This window comes from Belonocnema kinseyi, chromosome 6, assembly GCF_010883055.1.
Source record: "Belonocnema kinseyi isolate 2016_QV_RU_SX_M_011 chromosome 6, B_treatae_v1, whole genome shotgun sequence".
NCBI classification, from domain to species: domain Eukaryota; kingdom Metazoa; phylum Arthropoda; class Insecta; order Hymenoptera; family Cynipidae; genus Belonocnema; species Belonocnema kinseyi.
The window spans coordinates 85,597,440-85,616,292 of NC_046662.1; the positions used below are offsets into that span (position 1 = coordinate 85,597,440).

An 18,853-nucleotide genomic window follows, 5' to 3' on the forward strand; every position below is an offset into this window, starting at 1 on the left:
TTTACTCTTACACGATGCTTAGAATTATGAAAATTTTTTATTGAAAAAATATGCGCTTTTCGGAAAATTTGTCAAGAATAAAAAGTTCTTGTAATCAGCCGAAAAATACGCCTGAATTTTTCCGGAGCGTTTTGAGCCAAATTTTGAATTTTGCAAAAATTGTTCATATGCAAAATCCAAAATTTTGCTGAAAACGTTTCGAAAAAATTCAGGCGTATTCCTTGGCTGATTACAAGAATTTTTTATTCTTGATGATTTTTCCGAAAAGCGCATCGTTTATTGTAAAAAAATTCATGAATGTTTTCACAAAAATGTTGCCATTTAGACGCCATTTTGAAAATACTAAAACGAAAAATCGATCTTTGAACCATGGATTCTCAAAGTTTAGACATTTATTCCACCGATTAGTGAGATTCCAGGTTAATTACAGACTCGAAAAGCTTTGGAAAATGGTTCACAAAAAAAAATAGACACGAAAAATCACGTTTTTTTTTTTGGTTAAACTGCATTTTGGGATAATAAGAAATTTTTTTGAGGAATTTCATTGGCACCGTCGAAAAGAGAAGATCTTAAGCAATAAAAATATATATGTCTCAGTTTTTTCTAGTGTTGAATAGTCTTAGTTATTGGCCGTTGAAAAGCAGTGTACCGGTAGTGGCGTTTTGGCCGTTTAAGGGTTAATGAGTCCTAAACTATTCTATAAGGTGAATTTTTTGTAAAATCATTTTTATAACGTTTTACAGCAATCTTAAACCAACTTATTGTTAAGCTATTGCAAACACTATTTTTTACAAAAAATAAAAGAGCCCAAAATTTAGGACCACGGGCCGAAATTAGCCTCAAATGAGCCCCAAAATTATGCGAGGAGTAAAAAAGGGTTTAATTGTTTTCTTCATGTATTTTTTATAACGTTAAGGTGGCACAACACCATAAATAAAAAAAAGGAGAAAAGGAAATATTGCGCGACCTTCGTTCGCTGATTTGTCAAGAGCCTTAAATGAGTCTAAAATTATGCAGGAGAAAAGAAAATATTTTGTTTTCGCAAATTTGTTTAAACAAAAATTGTTCTTTTTTTTAATTTTTAATTATCATATTCGCAGAGCCCTTAATGAACCCTAAACTATTCTATAAGGTGAATTTTCATTAAAATCATTTTTATAACGTTTTACAGCAATCTTGAACCAACTCACTGTTAAGCTATTGCAAACACTATGTTTTACAAAAAATACGGGAGCCCAAAATTTAGGACTACGGGCCCAAATTAGTCCTCAATGAGCCCTAAATTATGCGAAGAGTAAAAATTGGTTTTATTGTTTTGTTCATCAAAGGAAATATCGCGCGACCTTCGGTCGATGATTTTTTAGGAGCCTTACATGAGCCTGAAATTATGCAGGAGAAAAGAGAATATTTTTTGTTGCAAATTTGTTTAAAAAATGATTGTTTAAACAATTTTTTGTAAAATTCAAATACCATATTTATGGAGCCCCAAGTGAGCCTTAACATAGGGTAAAGGAAGAAAATTGTTTTTTATTTTTACTAGAGTTGTTTAAACAATTTTTACTAATTTTTCATTATCATATTCCCAGAGTCCTAAATGAGCCCTAAATTATTGTATAAGGAATTTTCCGTAAAATCATTTTTAACACGTTTTACAGAAATGTTCGGCCAGATTAACGTTAAGCTAGAGCAAACACTATTTTTTTTACAAATAAAAGAGCCCAAAATTTAGGACCACGGGCCCAAATTAGCCCTAAATTATGAAATGGGTTACATCTCTATACCTTCATAGTGTTGTGCCAGCTTAACATACCTCTGGCAGGTAGCCCTAAATGAGCCCTAAATTATGAAATAGGTTACATCTCTATACCTTTGTAGTGTTGTGCCAGCTTAACATACCTGCCAGTCGAGAATCGGGAGCTGAGTGTATACTTTAATGAAAGGGGTGAATTAAACTATTTCCCTGAAAATTCGTTTTTTTTTATTTAATTTAACTCCTCTATACTTAAAATTCAAATCGTTTTAAATATTAACTATTTAATCCTTTTTTTAATGAAAATGAAACTATCCCATTTTCAGGAAAAATTTATCCTTTTTAGTTGAAAATTTAACTATTTGGTTGGAAACGTATGTAATTTGTTACAAATTTGTCTTTTTTTGTTTAAAATTTAACTGTTTGGTTGAAAATTTAATTATTTTTTTAAAAGTTCCGTTTTTCGCAGAAAATAAATTTTTTGCTTAAAATTGCAACTATTTGGTTAAAAATTAATCTGTTTTTGGTTGGAATATGAACAATTACATTTTTTATTCAAAATTCATCTTTTTAGGTTGAAAATTCGACTACTTTGTAGAAAATTCGTTTTTTTTTGTGTTAAAAATTAATTCCTTTAACTAAAAATTGAATAATTTGATTGAAATTTTTATTTAACTGTGTGGTTGAAAATTTAAGTGTGTGGCTGAAAATTAACGTTTTTGTTGCAAATTCAAGTGTTTCGTATAAAATTCGCCTTTTTGGCTGGAAAATTCAACTGTACTGTAGAATGTAGAAAACTCTTTTTTTTAATTAATTCTTAATGGTGAAAATTTATCTATTCCATTTATGTTTAAAAAATGAACATCTTTAGCTTAAAATTTTTAATATTTGCTTAAAATTTGATATATTTTGTTAATATTTTTTATATATTAATTGTTTGTTTAAAAATTTAATTTTCTCGCTCAAAATTAATCAGATTTCGTTGAGAATTCAACCACTTTGTAGAAAGCATTTTGGCTTGAAAATTCATGTTTTCTGGTTCATATTTTTGGTTAAAAATGCAACTGCTTGGTTGGAAATGAATTTTGTTGTTGTTTCAGGATTTAACTACATCGTTGGAAATGTATCTTTTCTTGTTCAATTCAACTGTTTTTTATTTCAAATGAAAATATGTTCTTGGTTAAAATATTATATTGTTTGTTCAGAATTCATCTTTTAACATTCTCATCAGAGAAGGTATTAAACTTTTGTAAAATTCCCCCCCCCCCCCCCCCCGAAATTCCGCGAATCTTAAAATTTTATTATAGACGTGAAAAAATCTAAATTATAACTACGTTTTGCCCCTCCCCCCTGAATTTCTGGCTAAGAGCCTCGTCTGCCTGTATGTATGTATGTATGTATAGATGTCTGTATGTATGTATGTATAGATGTCTGTATGTATGCCTGTATGTATGTCTGCATGGATGTCTGTCTGTGAACACGATACCTTTTGAAAAAATCATTTTGTTAGATTGGTCTTTAGTACACTCTGTTAGTGTCGAAAACTGCAGATCACGTTCATTAACAAGCCATTTTGAATAAACGCATAAAGTAAGCGCATTTCGAAAATTTTTGAGACCACTTTCTTTCGAAATTCGATACTTCTTGTACGGTTATTCGTTGTACTATCAATACGTTGGTGATTATTTTTTACTAATGTTTTTTTATTGCGATTTGATAATAATACGAATAAAAAAAGACGAAAGAAATAAAAAGAGAAGTAAGAGGATTTGGTTGGTTGCCTTCTCATTTTTCTTTCCTCTTTTTTATTTTTGTAAAAAAAAATTACATTCATATCAGAGAAGATATTAGATCTGTTTAAAACTTGACCCCCTCCCCTAGTTTTTGTCAAATTTTTACGTTTTGAAACGCTCTGAATTCGAAAAACAGGTTCTTACGAAGGTTTCTGTATGTCTGACTGTCTGTATGTATGTCAGTTTATCTGTGAGCACGAAAACTGTTGAAAAAATTAATCTATTAGATTGGCCTTTAGTACACTCTTTTAGTATCCCAAACTAAAGATCACGTTCGTTACCCAGCCATTTTGGATAAAAACTCAAAAAGAGAGCGCCTTTTGAATATTTTTGAGACCACTTTTTTCAATATTCAAAAGTTCTCTGTATCCATATTCATAGTATTCACAAAGACGAACAATTTATCCTCATGACTTTTTTCATATAATCAACAATTACCAGAATTGTAGCACTTACAAAATTCAAAAAAATTAACGAAAATGAAATTTTTAAGCTAAATAACGCACGATATAAAAAAAGTCAAAAAAGAAAAACGTTACTTTTTGAAGGCCCTACAAGATTATCATAACAACTTTTTTAACTTATTCGAGAAATTGAAATTTCAAACTTTGACGGCACAAAAAATAATAAAAAATTCCATTTTTCGGTCAAACTATGCATGAGACGATAAAAAATGAATGAATAAAAATTGTGTATCCAAAAAAGATCTACAAATTTATTAATAATCACTTTTTCACAGGACGCGTAGTTTCGATTTATCTGTAAAAAGCAGGATTAAAAATAAAAAAAATTAAATTTTTAAAGAAACGACACTAGCTACGAAAAAAATAAAGAGGAAAAATTTTATCAGCCAAAAAAAGATCTACAAATTTGTTTTGAATCACTTTTTGATCAAATTCGTAGTTTTTGTTTTACTCGTAAAAAATAACATTGACAATAAAAAAATCAAATTTTTGAAAAATGATGCACGGTACAAAAACACACATGTAAATTTTAAAAAATTTGCATTATAAAAAGATCTACAAATTTGTAATAAACTTTTGTTATAAGAATACATTCAAAATGAAAAACTTTAATTGAAAAAACGACAAAAGCTACAATAACATTTTAACTAATAAAATTTGTCGCCTAAATTATATCTTCAAATTTTCTTCGAGCCACTTTATGCTATGATTCGTATTTTTGATTGAAATCGTAAAATATAACATTTAAAACAAACAAATTAAATTTATGGAAAAACGACACAAATTGCATTAAAAAGTTTAATAACAGAATTGTTTTTTTATGTTGTGCGCATTTTTTAAAACATTTTAAAAACAGGATAATGAAATACATATGTTTGAAAACCAATACCAATTATGAATTGTAATAACATAAATTTATGAAAATGATAGATTTTTTATGGTAGCTGAGAATAAAAAATTCTTCGTTAAAGCTGACGGAGCGTTAACAAAAGAGAATTTACAATCACCAACTTACAGTGGTCGATTTGTTGACCTTTAATTTTCAAAGTCCTGCGCAAAAAAGTGGGCGAGATACAAAAGATAAATATATTACCGAGCGCGAAGCGCGTGAACAAACAGTCGCGCGCCCTAGGCGCGCTCAAACTTGCGAACGAAGCGAGTACGCGGATAAGGGTTGAATTACTTTTATAATTCACCAGAAATAGTAATATTTCACCCAAAGCCCAACCTCTCCCCCCATATCTTTTTACATAATTATTGTATGACCCCTAAAGATTTCATGAAAACACAATTATCTTAAGGGTTTTCTGGAGAAACTCCCTAAGATAATTTTTAGCCTGAAGTAGTTCAAATTAGCTAAAAACTTTGCAGTTCCAACGACTACATTTATGACTTTTGTTGTAGTTGTCAACGGTTTTCAGCATTTTTAGTTAGTTTTTTTTTGCCACGTGCTCTTCAGAAATCACGTAGTATATTGAATTTAGTTAGGGTTTCTTCCTCTCGAATTCGCGCTAAAAAAAGCTCTTCTTTCACCAAGTCAATAGCATCACGTTCTTTTGTCATATTAGGCACTTTTCGCAAAGGATATTAAAAATCGAAGACGTGATCCAAGACAAGAAGAAGATACTTGATGGGACTAAATTAGGAATGGAAAAAATGCAATTAAAAGGGAATGAGAAGAGAGTTTAGGGGTGCCAATTCCAAGGGTTGCAGGGGTAGTTTTGCGGCCATCAGGACTATTCTAAAGGCGGAGGGGCACGAAAATTTAGGTGTAAAAAGAGAATTAAAGAAGCAAAAAAATAAGAAAAGTAACCAAGGAATCCCTAGAAAAATGTAAAACCATGTAATAAAATCAAAGTTCAAGGTGCTGTTGTGAATTTGAGGTATGATCATTTACTTATTTTTAATCTAACCATAATTTTGAAATTTTCTGAAAAATTCCCTGCTGTTCCTATAGTATGCTGGGAATGTTTAATTCTCCTTGGAAGTAACTATGCGAAAGCTATGCAAATTTTCTTTGTTTTAATAAAGACAATTTTGAATGTATACAGTTGTGAATTTGAGAAAAAACTTTCAATGAACAGAATGTTCTCAAATGTATCAGATTTTTTTCATGATACATTTTAAAACATTCAGATAATAAAAATTCACTCAAAAAGTTTGATATCTCTAAAAAATAAATCATTGAAATGCAGTTAATTTATAATATACTGAGTTATGTGTTGAAAAAAAATTATATTTATTTAGGAGAAAAATATTTTAGATATTTGAGAGATACCTATCAGAATATGCTTAAAACAATCAACAGGTCGAGAGAATCCAAAACGGAAAGGAATCTATTGTTCATTCTTCCAACTTAATACGTTTTATCGAGTATATGGAATACAGAACACTGACTGTCATTGCGCTTTTCATGCCGTTAAAAATTCATGTAGTTTGTTAAAAATTCATATATTCGGTTTAAAAATCCAACTTTTTTGTTGAAAATTCCTCTTTTTGGTTTGAAAAATCAACAACTTATAGACCGTGAACTCATATTTTCATTGTTATACCATTTTTTGATAAAATTGATAACAATAAATAAAACAATAAAAAGCCGTTTTTCTTGACAACAAGTCATTTTTTCGAAAATTATTAGAAGACAAAAGGTACTCTATTACAGGTATACTCCAAGATTAATGCAAAGTATTTTATCAAAATGTTAATATTTACCAAGTTATTCGCATTTGCCCTTCTTTTTCCCGTTTTTTCTATCACCTAGTGTAACTCCAGCAATTTAACAGAAGTTGTGCTCAAAATTAGTACACGAATAGAGTAAGCCTTGTGCAAAGAATTGGCGTCAGCCACTTTCAGTTAAAACAATAACTTATTCTGCTATAAATAATCATAATCAGTGTCACGATCTCAGCTTCTCATTAAAATGTTCATTATTTAATATTGTTAAACTTTAGATTTTGTCGCCGTGGGGTCGTCTCATATTTTTCGATCGTCATTGGTGTAGGGCGTAGGCATTACAAATTCTTCGTGGTGAATTTTTCCGAGTATAGAACTGCATTAAAAATGCACCACGAAGAATTTGTAATGCCTACACCAGCGAATCCCAAACTAGAGCCGCCGGCCGATGAGGCTGCCTCCGGCAGGGGGATGCCACCCCGGACCGGGCAGCTAGGCAGGCTCCGAGGCAGACTCCCCGCTGCGAGCAGAAGGCTACTTTCCTCGACTTTCGTGTACCTACCACGAATGACCCTTTCATTGTTATGAACTTGCAATAACTGAAATTATAAAAACTTAGCTCAATTTAATTTTAATTGGCTGGATGAATTTCGTGATATAATTTAAAGAAAATGAAAACAAAGTTTTTGAAAATCGGTTAATATCCGAACTAATAAATGAAATATTTACAAATCTTGTGAATGCAACAAAAGTGCGATAACTCTTGAAGTTATTATCCGATCTTCTTCTACCTTTTTTTAACGTTTATTTGATAATCTAAGAAATCTAACGGAACTTATTAAAATTCTATTGATCAATATTTAACCAACTTTTCATTTTTCTCAACCGGCTCTAATTCTCTAACAACGAAAAGGTCAGCGAAGCAAGCAACCGAGCACGAACGACTAGCGTCCAGTGTCTCACTTGGGTTCCAGTATTGTGAAAAAATTTGAGGGTGGGGCCCCTGCCGCTCCCCAGAAAGTGCATAAAAAGTTTGGGAATCGCTGGCCTACACCAATGACAATCGAAAAATATGAGACGACCCCACGCTGGGTCAGGGAAACTTGACATTCGTCACGGTAATAAAGATCGAACGTATCTCGACGACAAAATATAAAGTTTAACAACAATAAATAATGTATATTGTAAAGTAAAGCGAGTTTTTTGTTTAATTTTTATAATCATATTCACCATCATATTACAACTGATTATGATTATTTACAGCCAATTCATTGCACAAGACTTACACTATTCGTGTAATAATTTTAAGCACAACTTCTGTTAAATTGCTAAAGATACACTAGGTGATAGAACAAAACGGGAAAAAGAAGGCAAAATGCGAATAACTTGGTAAATAATAACGTTTTGATAAAATACTTCGTATTCATCTTGGAGTATACCTTGAATAGAGTACCTTTTGTCCTCTAATAATTTTCGAAAAAAGGACTTGTTGTCAAGAAAAACGGCTTTTTATTGTTACGGTATTCCTTTAATCGAAGTTTTCTCAAAATATATTAATTTGATCAAAAAATGGTATAATAGTGAAAATATGCATCTCTGGGAGTTAGCCAACTTTTGTTTCAAACTTTTTCCTGTAAAATCAATTCCAAGAAATTTCACCTGAATGTCCGGCGACTTTGAAGCCAACTGGCAACACTTTTGTATCCAGGTAAGTGCCTGGCAATGCGCAGGTACTATTTCTAATGTCAGCCCCTACATGTACACCAATTTTCAAACTTATCCGAGTCACGTTAGTTAACTGTCAAAAATTCGCACCTCTGTCAGGTCGCCACCGGTAAACGCATCCACTCACAGTTGCCAGGCACCCATTTTTACGTTCCTCATCATCAGACGAACATCTCAGGTGAAAATTGGCCTTATACGTATCACGTTGCCATTTACGTTGTGGCCCACGGTCTATTAGTAGACATGTTTTTTCTTTTTGGGTTCAAAATGCGGTGTTTTCGTTTGAAAATGTATCTCTTTTGATGAAAAAATATATTTTGTTTCGTCGAAAACTCAACTCTTTTGGTAGAATTTTTTATTAAAATGTAACTAGTTGGCTGAAAGTTGATCTACTTCGTTAAAAGTTCAGTTGTTTGGTTACAGATTCATAATTCTATTTAGAAATTTATTTAGCTGGTAGATGAACTATTTTCTTTCAAATTCGTTTGGTTGAAAATGATCTTTTTTGCTAGAAATTTAGCTCTTTTGTTGAAAAGTTGGCTTTTAGGTTAAAAAATGGTTAAAAACTCACCTATTTGGTTGAAAATTAAGGTGTTTTATTAAAAATTAAACTATTTTGTTAGAAAGTCCAAATTTGGTTGAGAATTAACTTTTTTGTTAGAAATTTCAGTTTTTTTGGAGATTCTTCTTTTTGGATGAAAAATGGTAGAAAATTCAACTATTTTGTTGAAAATTAACTTTTTTTGTTGGAAATTAATGTTTTGATTTGAAATTTCATTCATTTGGTTGAAAATTCATTTATTTTATTGAAAATTTAAATATTTTGGAAGAAAGTCCAAATTTGTATGAAAAGTAACTTTTCTGTAGAAAATTAGTTCTTTTAGCTTAAAAGTTAATTTCTTCTTCTGGTAAAAAAATGTCATATTTTTTTGTTTAAAATACAACTGTTTGCTTCCAAAATGTGATTGGAAAGTCTTACTTTAGCTAATGCCTGCTTATTTTTAAACTATGTTTTTAAGAATTATCATCTGCACTGTAACTGCAACTAGTTACCCTATTTCGCTGAGTAACCTAACTGTAAATAGCTACCTTTTTTTGTTGAGTAACGTAACTGTAACTAGTGTCTAAAAAAAAAGTAACTTACACAACAGTGGATATAACCGAAAATTATGTGGTGAATAGTACACTATAATAGTAGAATGTGTATTTTTCATTGTATCATTGTTCTGATTCCTCTGGTGGTCGAGACCGCTGATCTATTTCTGTTTCAACAAGAGAGGGTTTCCCTCCCACTCTCTTCATTGAGTCAGCTTTTTTGTTCTTGTCGTTTTCGTGACCAGCATCAGCCATTATGCGTAGTTTATATCGCTCGTTACAAAACGCGGACTCTAAAAATATAAGTCTAGTCGGCGCACATCTACTCAAATCCTCCAACTTCACCCACTACCTACTGACTCAACCTCTTCAACCTCCTCATCCTGGCTTCTCATGCTCATCAACCGCCTCATTACGCGTACCAGTTGCATTATTTAATGCGCGCCTATTGTAATGTACACGTCGATGTGGCCAAGCTCATAGCTCAGCATCACACTGCGCAGTAATTTTTGTCCTGAACGACGCGAAAATCGAGGCAAAAATATAATAAATGAGAGTGGCAACATATGCAGAATTTCTCTCAAAATCATTATTATATACAGAAAAAGGTATAAAATATAGGGAAAAATGTTAATATTAACAAATCTGCCTGACAAATTTAAAGATGCTGAAAATATTGAGGAGGATTAAATCTACAAAAAAGAAAGATCATAAACAATTTTAGGTTACTATAGTGTTTGACACTAGAAATGGGTATTTTGAATAAAAAATTATTATATTTCAATGATTAAATTATCAAAACAGTTTAGATTTTTCAGTTTTGTTAGTTGATATTTGAAAAATAATTTTCGTATTTTTAAACAAAAAATCGTTTAAAATAATAAAATGTATAGGCTTGAACAATTTCGAATTGCGTTGTGTTTTTCAATGGAAATTGAAATTTGTATTAAAAAATCATTAGATTCCCATAAACATTCATGATTTAACATATTTAGGTGACAGTGTTTTACATAAAAAAATTTGTATATATTCAGACAAGTCATTATACACTCGAGCTTAGATTTCAGCAAACTAAATTTGTGCATTCCGAGAAATGATGCCACGGTGTTTTTTTGATGCAGGGAGCGTGGGAGGGGCTGCAGAGTGGAGCCCGACAAATGGCTTGAGAGCCGCACTCTCCGCGCGTTAGTTGCATCAGGTTACGTCATTCGTCCAAGAGCAACAGAAATCATTAAGACGTCCCTGATGTTTAAGGTCGAAGTGCCTAGGTTTCTGCCCCAGGCCATAACCAATACCGTTCACAAAATCAAGTTGGAGTGTAATTTTAACATGATTTTGTCATTTTTCAACAATTTTCGATTATATTAATTTTTTATATCGAAAATTATTGGTATTTTTTATAAATTATCATTAGATTATAAATAATATTTACAATCTACCATTTAATGCAATTATATTGGTATTTTTTACCAGAATTTTTTATTTTTAAATAAAAATAAACATTACATTTAACTGCAATGATGTTTGTTTAGAATAATGAAATGTAGAAGCTTAAATAATTTCGGATTGTGTTATTGTTTTTCGTCGTAAATTAACATTTTTTTCCAAAGAAGATTAATAATTTTTAAACAATTTTAGGATACTTTGTTGTTTTACATAGAAGATTGGCATAATAATGTAGAATTTGTCGTCGGAAATTAGAAGCTTAAATTTAAAAAAATATTATTTTAAAGAAGATTCACCATTTTTTTACAATTTTAGATCATGTTGCCGTATCACACAGGAAATCGGTTTCACAAAGACATTGTTTTTTTTTGTATTTTTATTCCTAGGCGGAAAAATTATGTGTAGTTTATACATAGTGTGAAGTTTTATATATATTATTCATTTGTTTTATACACGGAGAAAAAAAGATATTGAAAAGCAAATATTAAAAACTTTGATATTTAACCATAATATATAGAAATTACGGCATAATATCTAATATCTTCTATTCAACATACAAAATATTGAAGGGTAATATCTGTTTATACTGAAAGTATAAAATGTGTGATATTAACAGTTAATATCTAAGATATTAAAAAAGCTAAATTTTATCGGAGCAAGGTCGCTGACATGTGGCGTGGCGACAACAGATTTTAATCCCGCTTTGTCTGTATCTCGAGCTTTCATCGTGTGTATTGCGTTTTTTCGGATATCTATTGTACTATAAGTTTTGGTGGAAAATGAATTAAATATTTTTGGAAATGTTATAATTTTCTCAAGAAAATGAGGACTCAGCTAGAGGCATCTTTCATATTAGTCTTGAACAGTGTGTTATCTGTTTAACACAAAAATCGCATAATTATGCAAAAAGTCGAATGATTATCATTCTTTACATTTTATAGAAAATGGCATGCTTTACAGGTAATTTTTGAACAATTAAAAAATATTTCTTGAATATCTTAGATTCTGCCCTTTAATGTCTAGGATGTTGTAAGTTAAAATCTTCTTTTTAATATCTACGGATGCTCTACTTCAGTATCTAGATTTCTGTCCCATAGTTAAATCGCTAAGATATTTCCTATTAATATCTAGATAGTCTGTGCTAACATTTATTTTTCTTCGTGCATATTAAATGTATAAAACAAATAAATATTATATATAATACTTCACACTATATATAAACTATATATAATATTTCCGCCTGGGTTAGTTGAAAACTCCGAAATATTCAACACTTTTTTTCAATGTCAGCTAAAGAAATGTTATAATGTGAAAAAGAATTTTAAGCAAATTATTATTCACCAAAATAACAAAATTGTGAAGATAAAATTTTTTAATAATATTATGCAGTTTGTTAACATGTAAAACTCAGTAATATAGGGTCCTAATACACGCTACTTTTTTTCATATTATTATTTTCAATTACCAAAATTTTGTTTCTACAAACAACAGTCTACACGAGCATCTATACTCTACAACTTTCTTGTTTTTTCTGTAGAAAGGCATTTTTTAAATGTTCCATTTCATTGATAAAATTAGTGAAAGCAGGCGAAAGTCGCATATGAAAAAGGATTTCCAAGGTATACGTTGGTTCCTGGGGGATAGGTACTAAATTATAATTCAAATTTTTAATGAAAGATATTATTAGTATTATTAATTGCAATCCCCCCCAACCATTATTTGATATTATATCTTAAATTATGCTCTTGAAGAAATGTGACTTACGTAATTGAAAATGCTAAATATCTGAAAGGTTGGTGACCTCTTTAAGAGTCCATAGCTTCTATTGACTTATTACAAGTTGTTCTCTATTGACCAGAGAAATCCAGTTCATCTGTCAGCTTTATATTGCAATTGCTTTTTTCCTATTAAGATATGTTTTCAAAACTGAAGGTTTAAAAAAATTAATTATTCTTTTCATAATTAACTTTTATACATTTAGAGCCAACTTTTTTTATTTGTGTCATTTGACTCGTTTGAAAACTCGTGAAAAATTGAAGGACGAATATTCTTCTAACTTTTAAAGGATTTATGAATGCCTGATGTGGTAAAAGTATACGGTTTTTATTAGTATCAGTTTGAGAGTGAAGGAAGGGTTACAATTTTGTATTTAAAGCTGATAAATACATTCCAAACTAGTACGACGGCACTCATCCGAAAATAACCAAGCCAAGAGCTGCTTAATTTCAACGATAAACGTCGAAAAAATTGTGTCTGTGAAGCTTAGTTTTTTATAGGATTAGAAAATGTGTATAAGTAGATTACCTTTAACTGTAGTGGTCGGTGGGCGATCGCTGGACATCCTGGTACCTCGTACTTCCCTATGCACTGCATTTACAACCCCTTCGCACCCACACCCTTCCGTATACTTCACATGTGACCTCGGCCCCTATAAAACGTCAGAGTTATTTCAATACACCATAATAATGAAAATAACTTAAAAGGGCAAAGGATCTCATAACCACTTGCACCCCGCTTGTCAAAAGGGTTCACAATCTCAAACCCCTTATTATCAAGGCCACATATATTGATGAAGCCTGCTTCCAAGCTACATAACCATTGGGAAGAGGCCTTAGATAAACAGAGTGGTGAATCAAATCTCAAAAAATATTCGAAGAATTAACTTTTTTGGAAAACATTGTAAAAATATTAATAAGACGATTTCAGTGGTCACATCAGTTAAGTAGTTCAATTGTAGGTAAAAAAGATAATCTTTTTCCGAAAGAGGATATTTCATTTATTATTAAAACTGTTTATATCATATGGACGTCTTTTGAATATTTTAAGAAAGTACGTTTTAACAGAAGTGCGTGTTCTTTAGCAAGTTTTGTTGACATTTTTGTATTAAAACCATTTTTTAGTCAACTTTAAAAAATCTGTGTAACACTTTAACCTTTCTACTGATGAAAATACATCAGGCAAAAATTCAAGAAAATAAAAGATTGAAAAATAGATGAACAACAGAAATTAAAAATGCCTTCTTTTTGAATTTTTATCATCTGTTGCTAGATTTTTATTCCTTATTCTCAATCATTGTTTTCTAGTCTATTCTTTTCAGTACAGAACCATAAATAACTCAAATTATTTTTCTGAGTAAGCTAGACAGAAATAATTTGAAAACACACAGAAATGACTATTTAAAAAACCTACCACTTCTTTTTTTCATTTGATTTTTAAATTTGTTTTTATTGTATTTGTATCGGTTGAAACCTCTTAGAGTTTGAGGACATGTTTAAATATTAGCTATAAAAGAATTATAGTGTATTAAAGCAGTAATTAAAACATTATTTTTCATGAAAATAAAATTATGAAGATAATATTTTTTTTAAAGCGTTTGCTACCGTGTAAAATCAAGCCATAGAATGACACAGCCCTATAAGATTTTTTTTTTAATAGGGTAGTAGTTTTCCATGTAATTTTTTGCGCTGAAACCGAATCTGACCTCAGAATTTGCTTAGCACGTCAAGTTTTTGAGAAAAACGGGCTAAAAGGGGACAAAAATGGCCAATTTGGGTACTTTATAGCAACAGCATAAAAATCCCAACATATTTTTACTAATGTTGTCGAATAGTACTAATCTTCACCTTCAAAATGCACTCTCGATCGTCCGGATTGGATTTTTTTTCCGAAAGATACGGCAATTTTAATTTTTGCACTTTTCTAAGTGCCTTTTACCCCGTTTATCTCACGAACTTTGCGTGCTAGGCAAATTCTGAGGTCGGATTCGGTTTCAGCTCAAAAAATTACATCGAAAGTGCATTTTAAAAGTAAAGAGTAGTTCTATTCGACAACTTTAGTAAAAATGTTCAGTGAGTCAAGTTTTGAATATCTTGTCGAATTTATTCCCCTATTTTCGTAAAAACTCTCCTTATGTCCCCTATTTTTAGGTCGTTTTGACCTGTGAAATCTGTTATCTCTACGAAGATGTTTTTGATTTGCAATTAGGATAGAATTGATGTATCTTCCGGGTTTCGTTTCTCGATTGAATCGTAAGCAACTTCTTCGATGTTGACGATAGCCTTCAATCGGTATGATAAAAAAATTAAAATTCTTTCAAATATCTTGCTTTCTAACGTTTTAATTTATGTTTTGATTTTTATTAATGAGTCGGAATTTCCTACAAAGAAGAGGGAAAACGGCAAAAATGTAGTCCAAATTCTGAATTTAGATGCTTTGGGGATTTTTTAAATTTTAGAGGGGAATTAGATGCAATTTAAATCTGGATTTAAAAATAATTTTTCATCATTGGGATGTACTGATGTACTCAATATTTATATAGAAAAGAGAAAACACGTTTTGAAGCTTCCCGATGAAGCACCAGGGATCCATTTAGAACAAGATAAGAAGAGGAAGTCCACAGTTGTCACATAAATATATTTTTCCTCTGCATTAAGTAAAGAGATTGAACGAGTGGCAAAAACGAAAATCGTTAACTTGATTTATTGAAACCCTAATACCATTCAATAATATAAGTATTTGATCTGATTACCAAAAGTAGGAATGCTCTAATAGGCTGGCCGTTTTAATCAAACTTCCGAACTCTTAAAACTGAAATTTTTTCATTGAGGGTAATCAAAACTGAACTGCAAATTACAACACTCAAAGTGAACTCTTTTGAATTATAAATTATTAAAATGGACGTTAAACCCATTTTTAATTCAGAAACTTTTAATTCAATCGCTCAATACTAATTTATACGTATTATATAGAAGGATTTAACATTTCCCAATTAAACAATCTTAAATTAAATATCATTAAACTACAAAATAAAAAATCTTAAACTTTTATAAATTGAACCACTCAAACACTATTGGTTAAAAATATAAATTCATGCCATCATTTTCAATTAGGTATAAAACTGAAAATTAAAATTTCCAACTCTTTAACTGAATATTAAAAATACTAAAATTTCTCCCCCGTCCATTCAATCAAAATGTTTAAAATAAAAAATTGGCCTCTTCTGATAAGTAAAAGTTCTTCTATTTCCCTCATATAAAAATGTAAAAAAAAAGATGAGCATTTTTTTGTCTAGAAAAGTTGATAACGAGATAGAAAATAAAAAGTTTCACCTTTCAACTGAATAAAAATTCTAAAAAGAAAAAATACTCTTTCAATTGAGAAAGAAAATTAATAGACAATATTGTGTACCTTTCAACTCAATAAAAATCTTAAAAATAAAAAATTGCCCTTAAGAAAAAAATTTGAAAACCAAAATTTCGTCCTTTCCAAGTCAGTAAAAACGTTAAAAATAAAAACTTACCCTTCTTCCAATACAATAAATACTGAACATCCAAATCTCCACCTTTCCAGTTCGAACAAAAATTTTAAAATATAGTGTCCCCTCTGCCAATTTAAAAAAAATAAACAAATTAAATTTCCTCGTTTCAAAATCAATAAAAATGTTAAATCTATACAACACTTGATGGCCTTGAACTCAATAAAAATGTATAAAACAAAAAAGTTTCTCTTCTAATTAGGAACCAGATTAAATACCAAAATTTCTTGCCTTTCTTTTAAAATATAATTGTGAAATTCAAACTTTTTTATACATAAATCCTTTTACATTGAGTTATTTTAATATTAAGTCGTTTCAAATAATGAATTGTTTAATTCTTATTCATACATTAAAATACAACGCTTTCTCTTAAAAATTACAAATTTAAAAAACGGGACAATTAAAATTATAACATGCATAGTTTAAATTTAGCACTCGGAAATTGTATAGTGAAACGATAATTAAAAAGGTTTTGAATTTGAATAAAAGCAGTTAATTATGCATCTATTAATTTAAAATTATTTTAAAATAGTTTATATAAGGCTTTCAAATTAAAAATGTTCAAACTTCAACTTTAAAATGTGTAAATTCTTTAATTTTGAAGAGATTCAGAATCATCTTTTGAAATCAATTATTATTGTACAATTTTTAATACTCCAACTACTATTATGTTTAAAAAATCAATTTAAATCGAACAACTTAAAACACTTTTTTATCTAAAATTTTCAAATTGAATCCCTTTTAATTTATCATTCTTCAAGTCTTAAAAACTGCATTTGCAAATTGTTCAATTTTAAAATTTAAACTTCAAAATGAAGACTTAAAATGAAAAAATTTTAAGTAAAAGAATGTAGAATTAAGCAATGTAAAATATATGATTTCATGATTGCGAAAGTTTACAATGTTTCCCGCCGTAAATTGATGTAATTATAAAACCGAATTATGGTTAGTTAAACTGACAAGTGCAAAATTTGCACTGCAAATTCTTTCAATGAATGACAAATGCCTTAATAATTCAGTTACTTTCAATTTCTTAAATATGAGTTTATCACCAAATTTTCCGAAAAGTATAAAGCTTTCGTAAATTGATAAGATTTTTACAAAATTATGCTAGTTGCAAAAAGCTGAAGTTATGAAAAATACTTTTAGAATCATATTTTCTCTTACTTTTCACACCATAAGACAAATATTTTTACAAAAAGGACTATCAATTAAAATTGTGTACATTTTCTACGAAAGAAATTATGTTTTCATTGTGCTTTTATTTTGAAGCACATTTGTGCTTCAAAAAGAGAAACAACATTGTTAAGAAACAATATTGTTTCTCAATCCCGATCTACACTTGGTGTCATTGTCCTATATCATTTAATATTAAATTAGTGATATTTCAAGCGATTTAATAGATTTTTCTTCTACAAATTGATCAAATTCCCGATTAAAAAATAAGTTTACTGTTATTTTCCCATTTTTCCGGAATAAAATTAAAGGGATGAATACATTATTTGGCAAATAATAGATTTCTTATTGATCGCTAGTGAGAACAGTTTTTGATAACATAGTTGGATTAATTCTTAAGAGCTGACCCGATTTTTACATTTATAAGTTTTTTAAAGCGATAGTCTGGAAATTCAAGAGACTGAAGTATGATATTCTAAACCTGGGACGACATACGAACTAACTAACTTAATATGTAATTATCGGCAGACACGAGGAAAGCTAATAATAGAAACTCGCGGGTAAGCCAATGATTTATTTGAACTCGTCACTGGTGCACGCTATAATAGTATCGACCAATAATGCAGGAAGTCGGCCTCCAGGTACGTCGAACACAGTCTAATCGAAATGCTTGATTAGCCGTGACACTACACGTTATATGGAACAATACTACGTAATTTGTGAAATTTAAAACGAATCGATCGATTAATCTTATCGAATTATTTCATAACAGAAAAGTGGCCACATTTTTAACAGGATATTTTAAAACATTTATTTCAAACGCTTTCAATCTAAAATCTATCAAATTAGTATTTAACTTTCAAGATTTTCAACTCAAAACTTTTCAATTTTTAATACTTTTAATAGTTTTAAGCGAAGAAACAATTTTCACGGTCATTTCCGGATTTCAAATATTTTTTACGGTAATTGCAATTAAAGAATTAAAATCTGCTAAATGAAGGACTTAAAATGGAACACTTTTGAATGTTAAACTTTTGAAATTGAAGCTTGAAAAATGTTTAATTGTGAATTTTGTATTTAAATGCTCAATAACTTGCATGTATATACATCATAGAAACTTTTAACATTATTCAATTGACAAATTTTCTATCAAATGTCATTAAACTGCAACATTAAAAATGTTAAACTTTTATAAATTGACTATTTTCTATGAATAAAACATTCCCCACTTGCAACTCAGTATAAAATTGAAAATAAACCTTTCTCCTCTTTCATCTTAATATTAAAAATACCAGTCCCGCGGTCACTCAATAAATTTTTTTTTTTAATTGGCTTCTTCCAATTCAGCAAAACAATTATTAACCCTAATTGACTCCCTTCCAATTCGATAGAAATATACAAAACAAAAGAAGTACCT

At 29.9% G+C, this 18,853-nt stretch overlaps 1 protein-coding gene across 2 annotated transcripts in view; it reads right to left on the bottom strand.

Moving 5' to 3' along the window:
• The window catches only part of LOC117175701 (histone deacetylase 4), a 375,256-nt gene that overhangs the window by 354,093 nt on the left and 2,310 nt on the right, over nucleotides 1-18,853 (bottom strand). For both annotated transcript variants that reach the window (XM_033365457.1, XM_033365456.1), the window contains exon 2: nucleotides 13,251-13,374. In XM_033365457.1, the coding sequence (XP_033221348.1) occupies nucleotides 13,251-13,287 (37 nt within the window). In that variant the 5' untranslated portion in view covers nucleotides 13,288-13,374. The remainder of the gene's footprint in view (nucleotides 1-13,250; nucleotides 13,375-18,853) is intronic.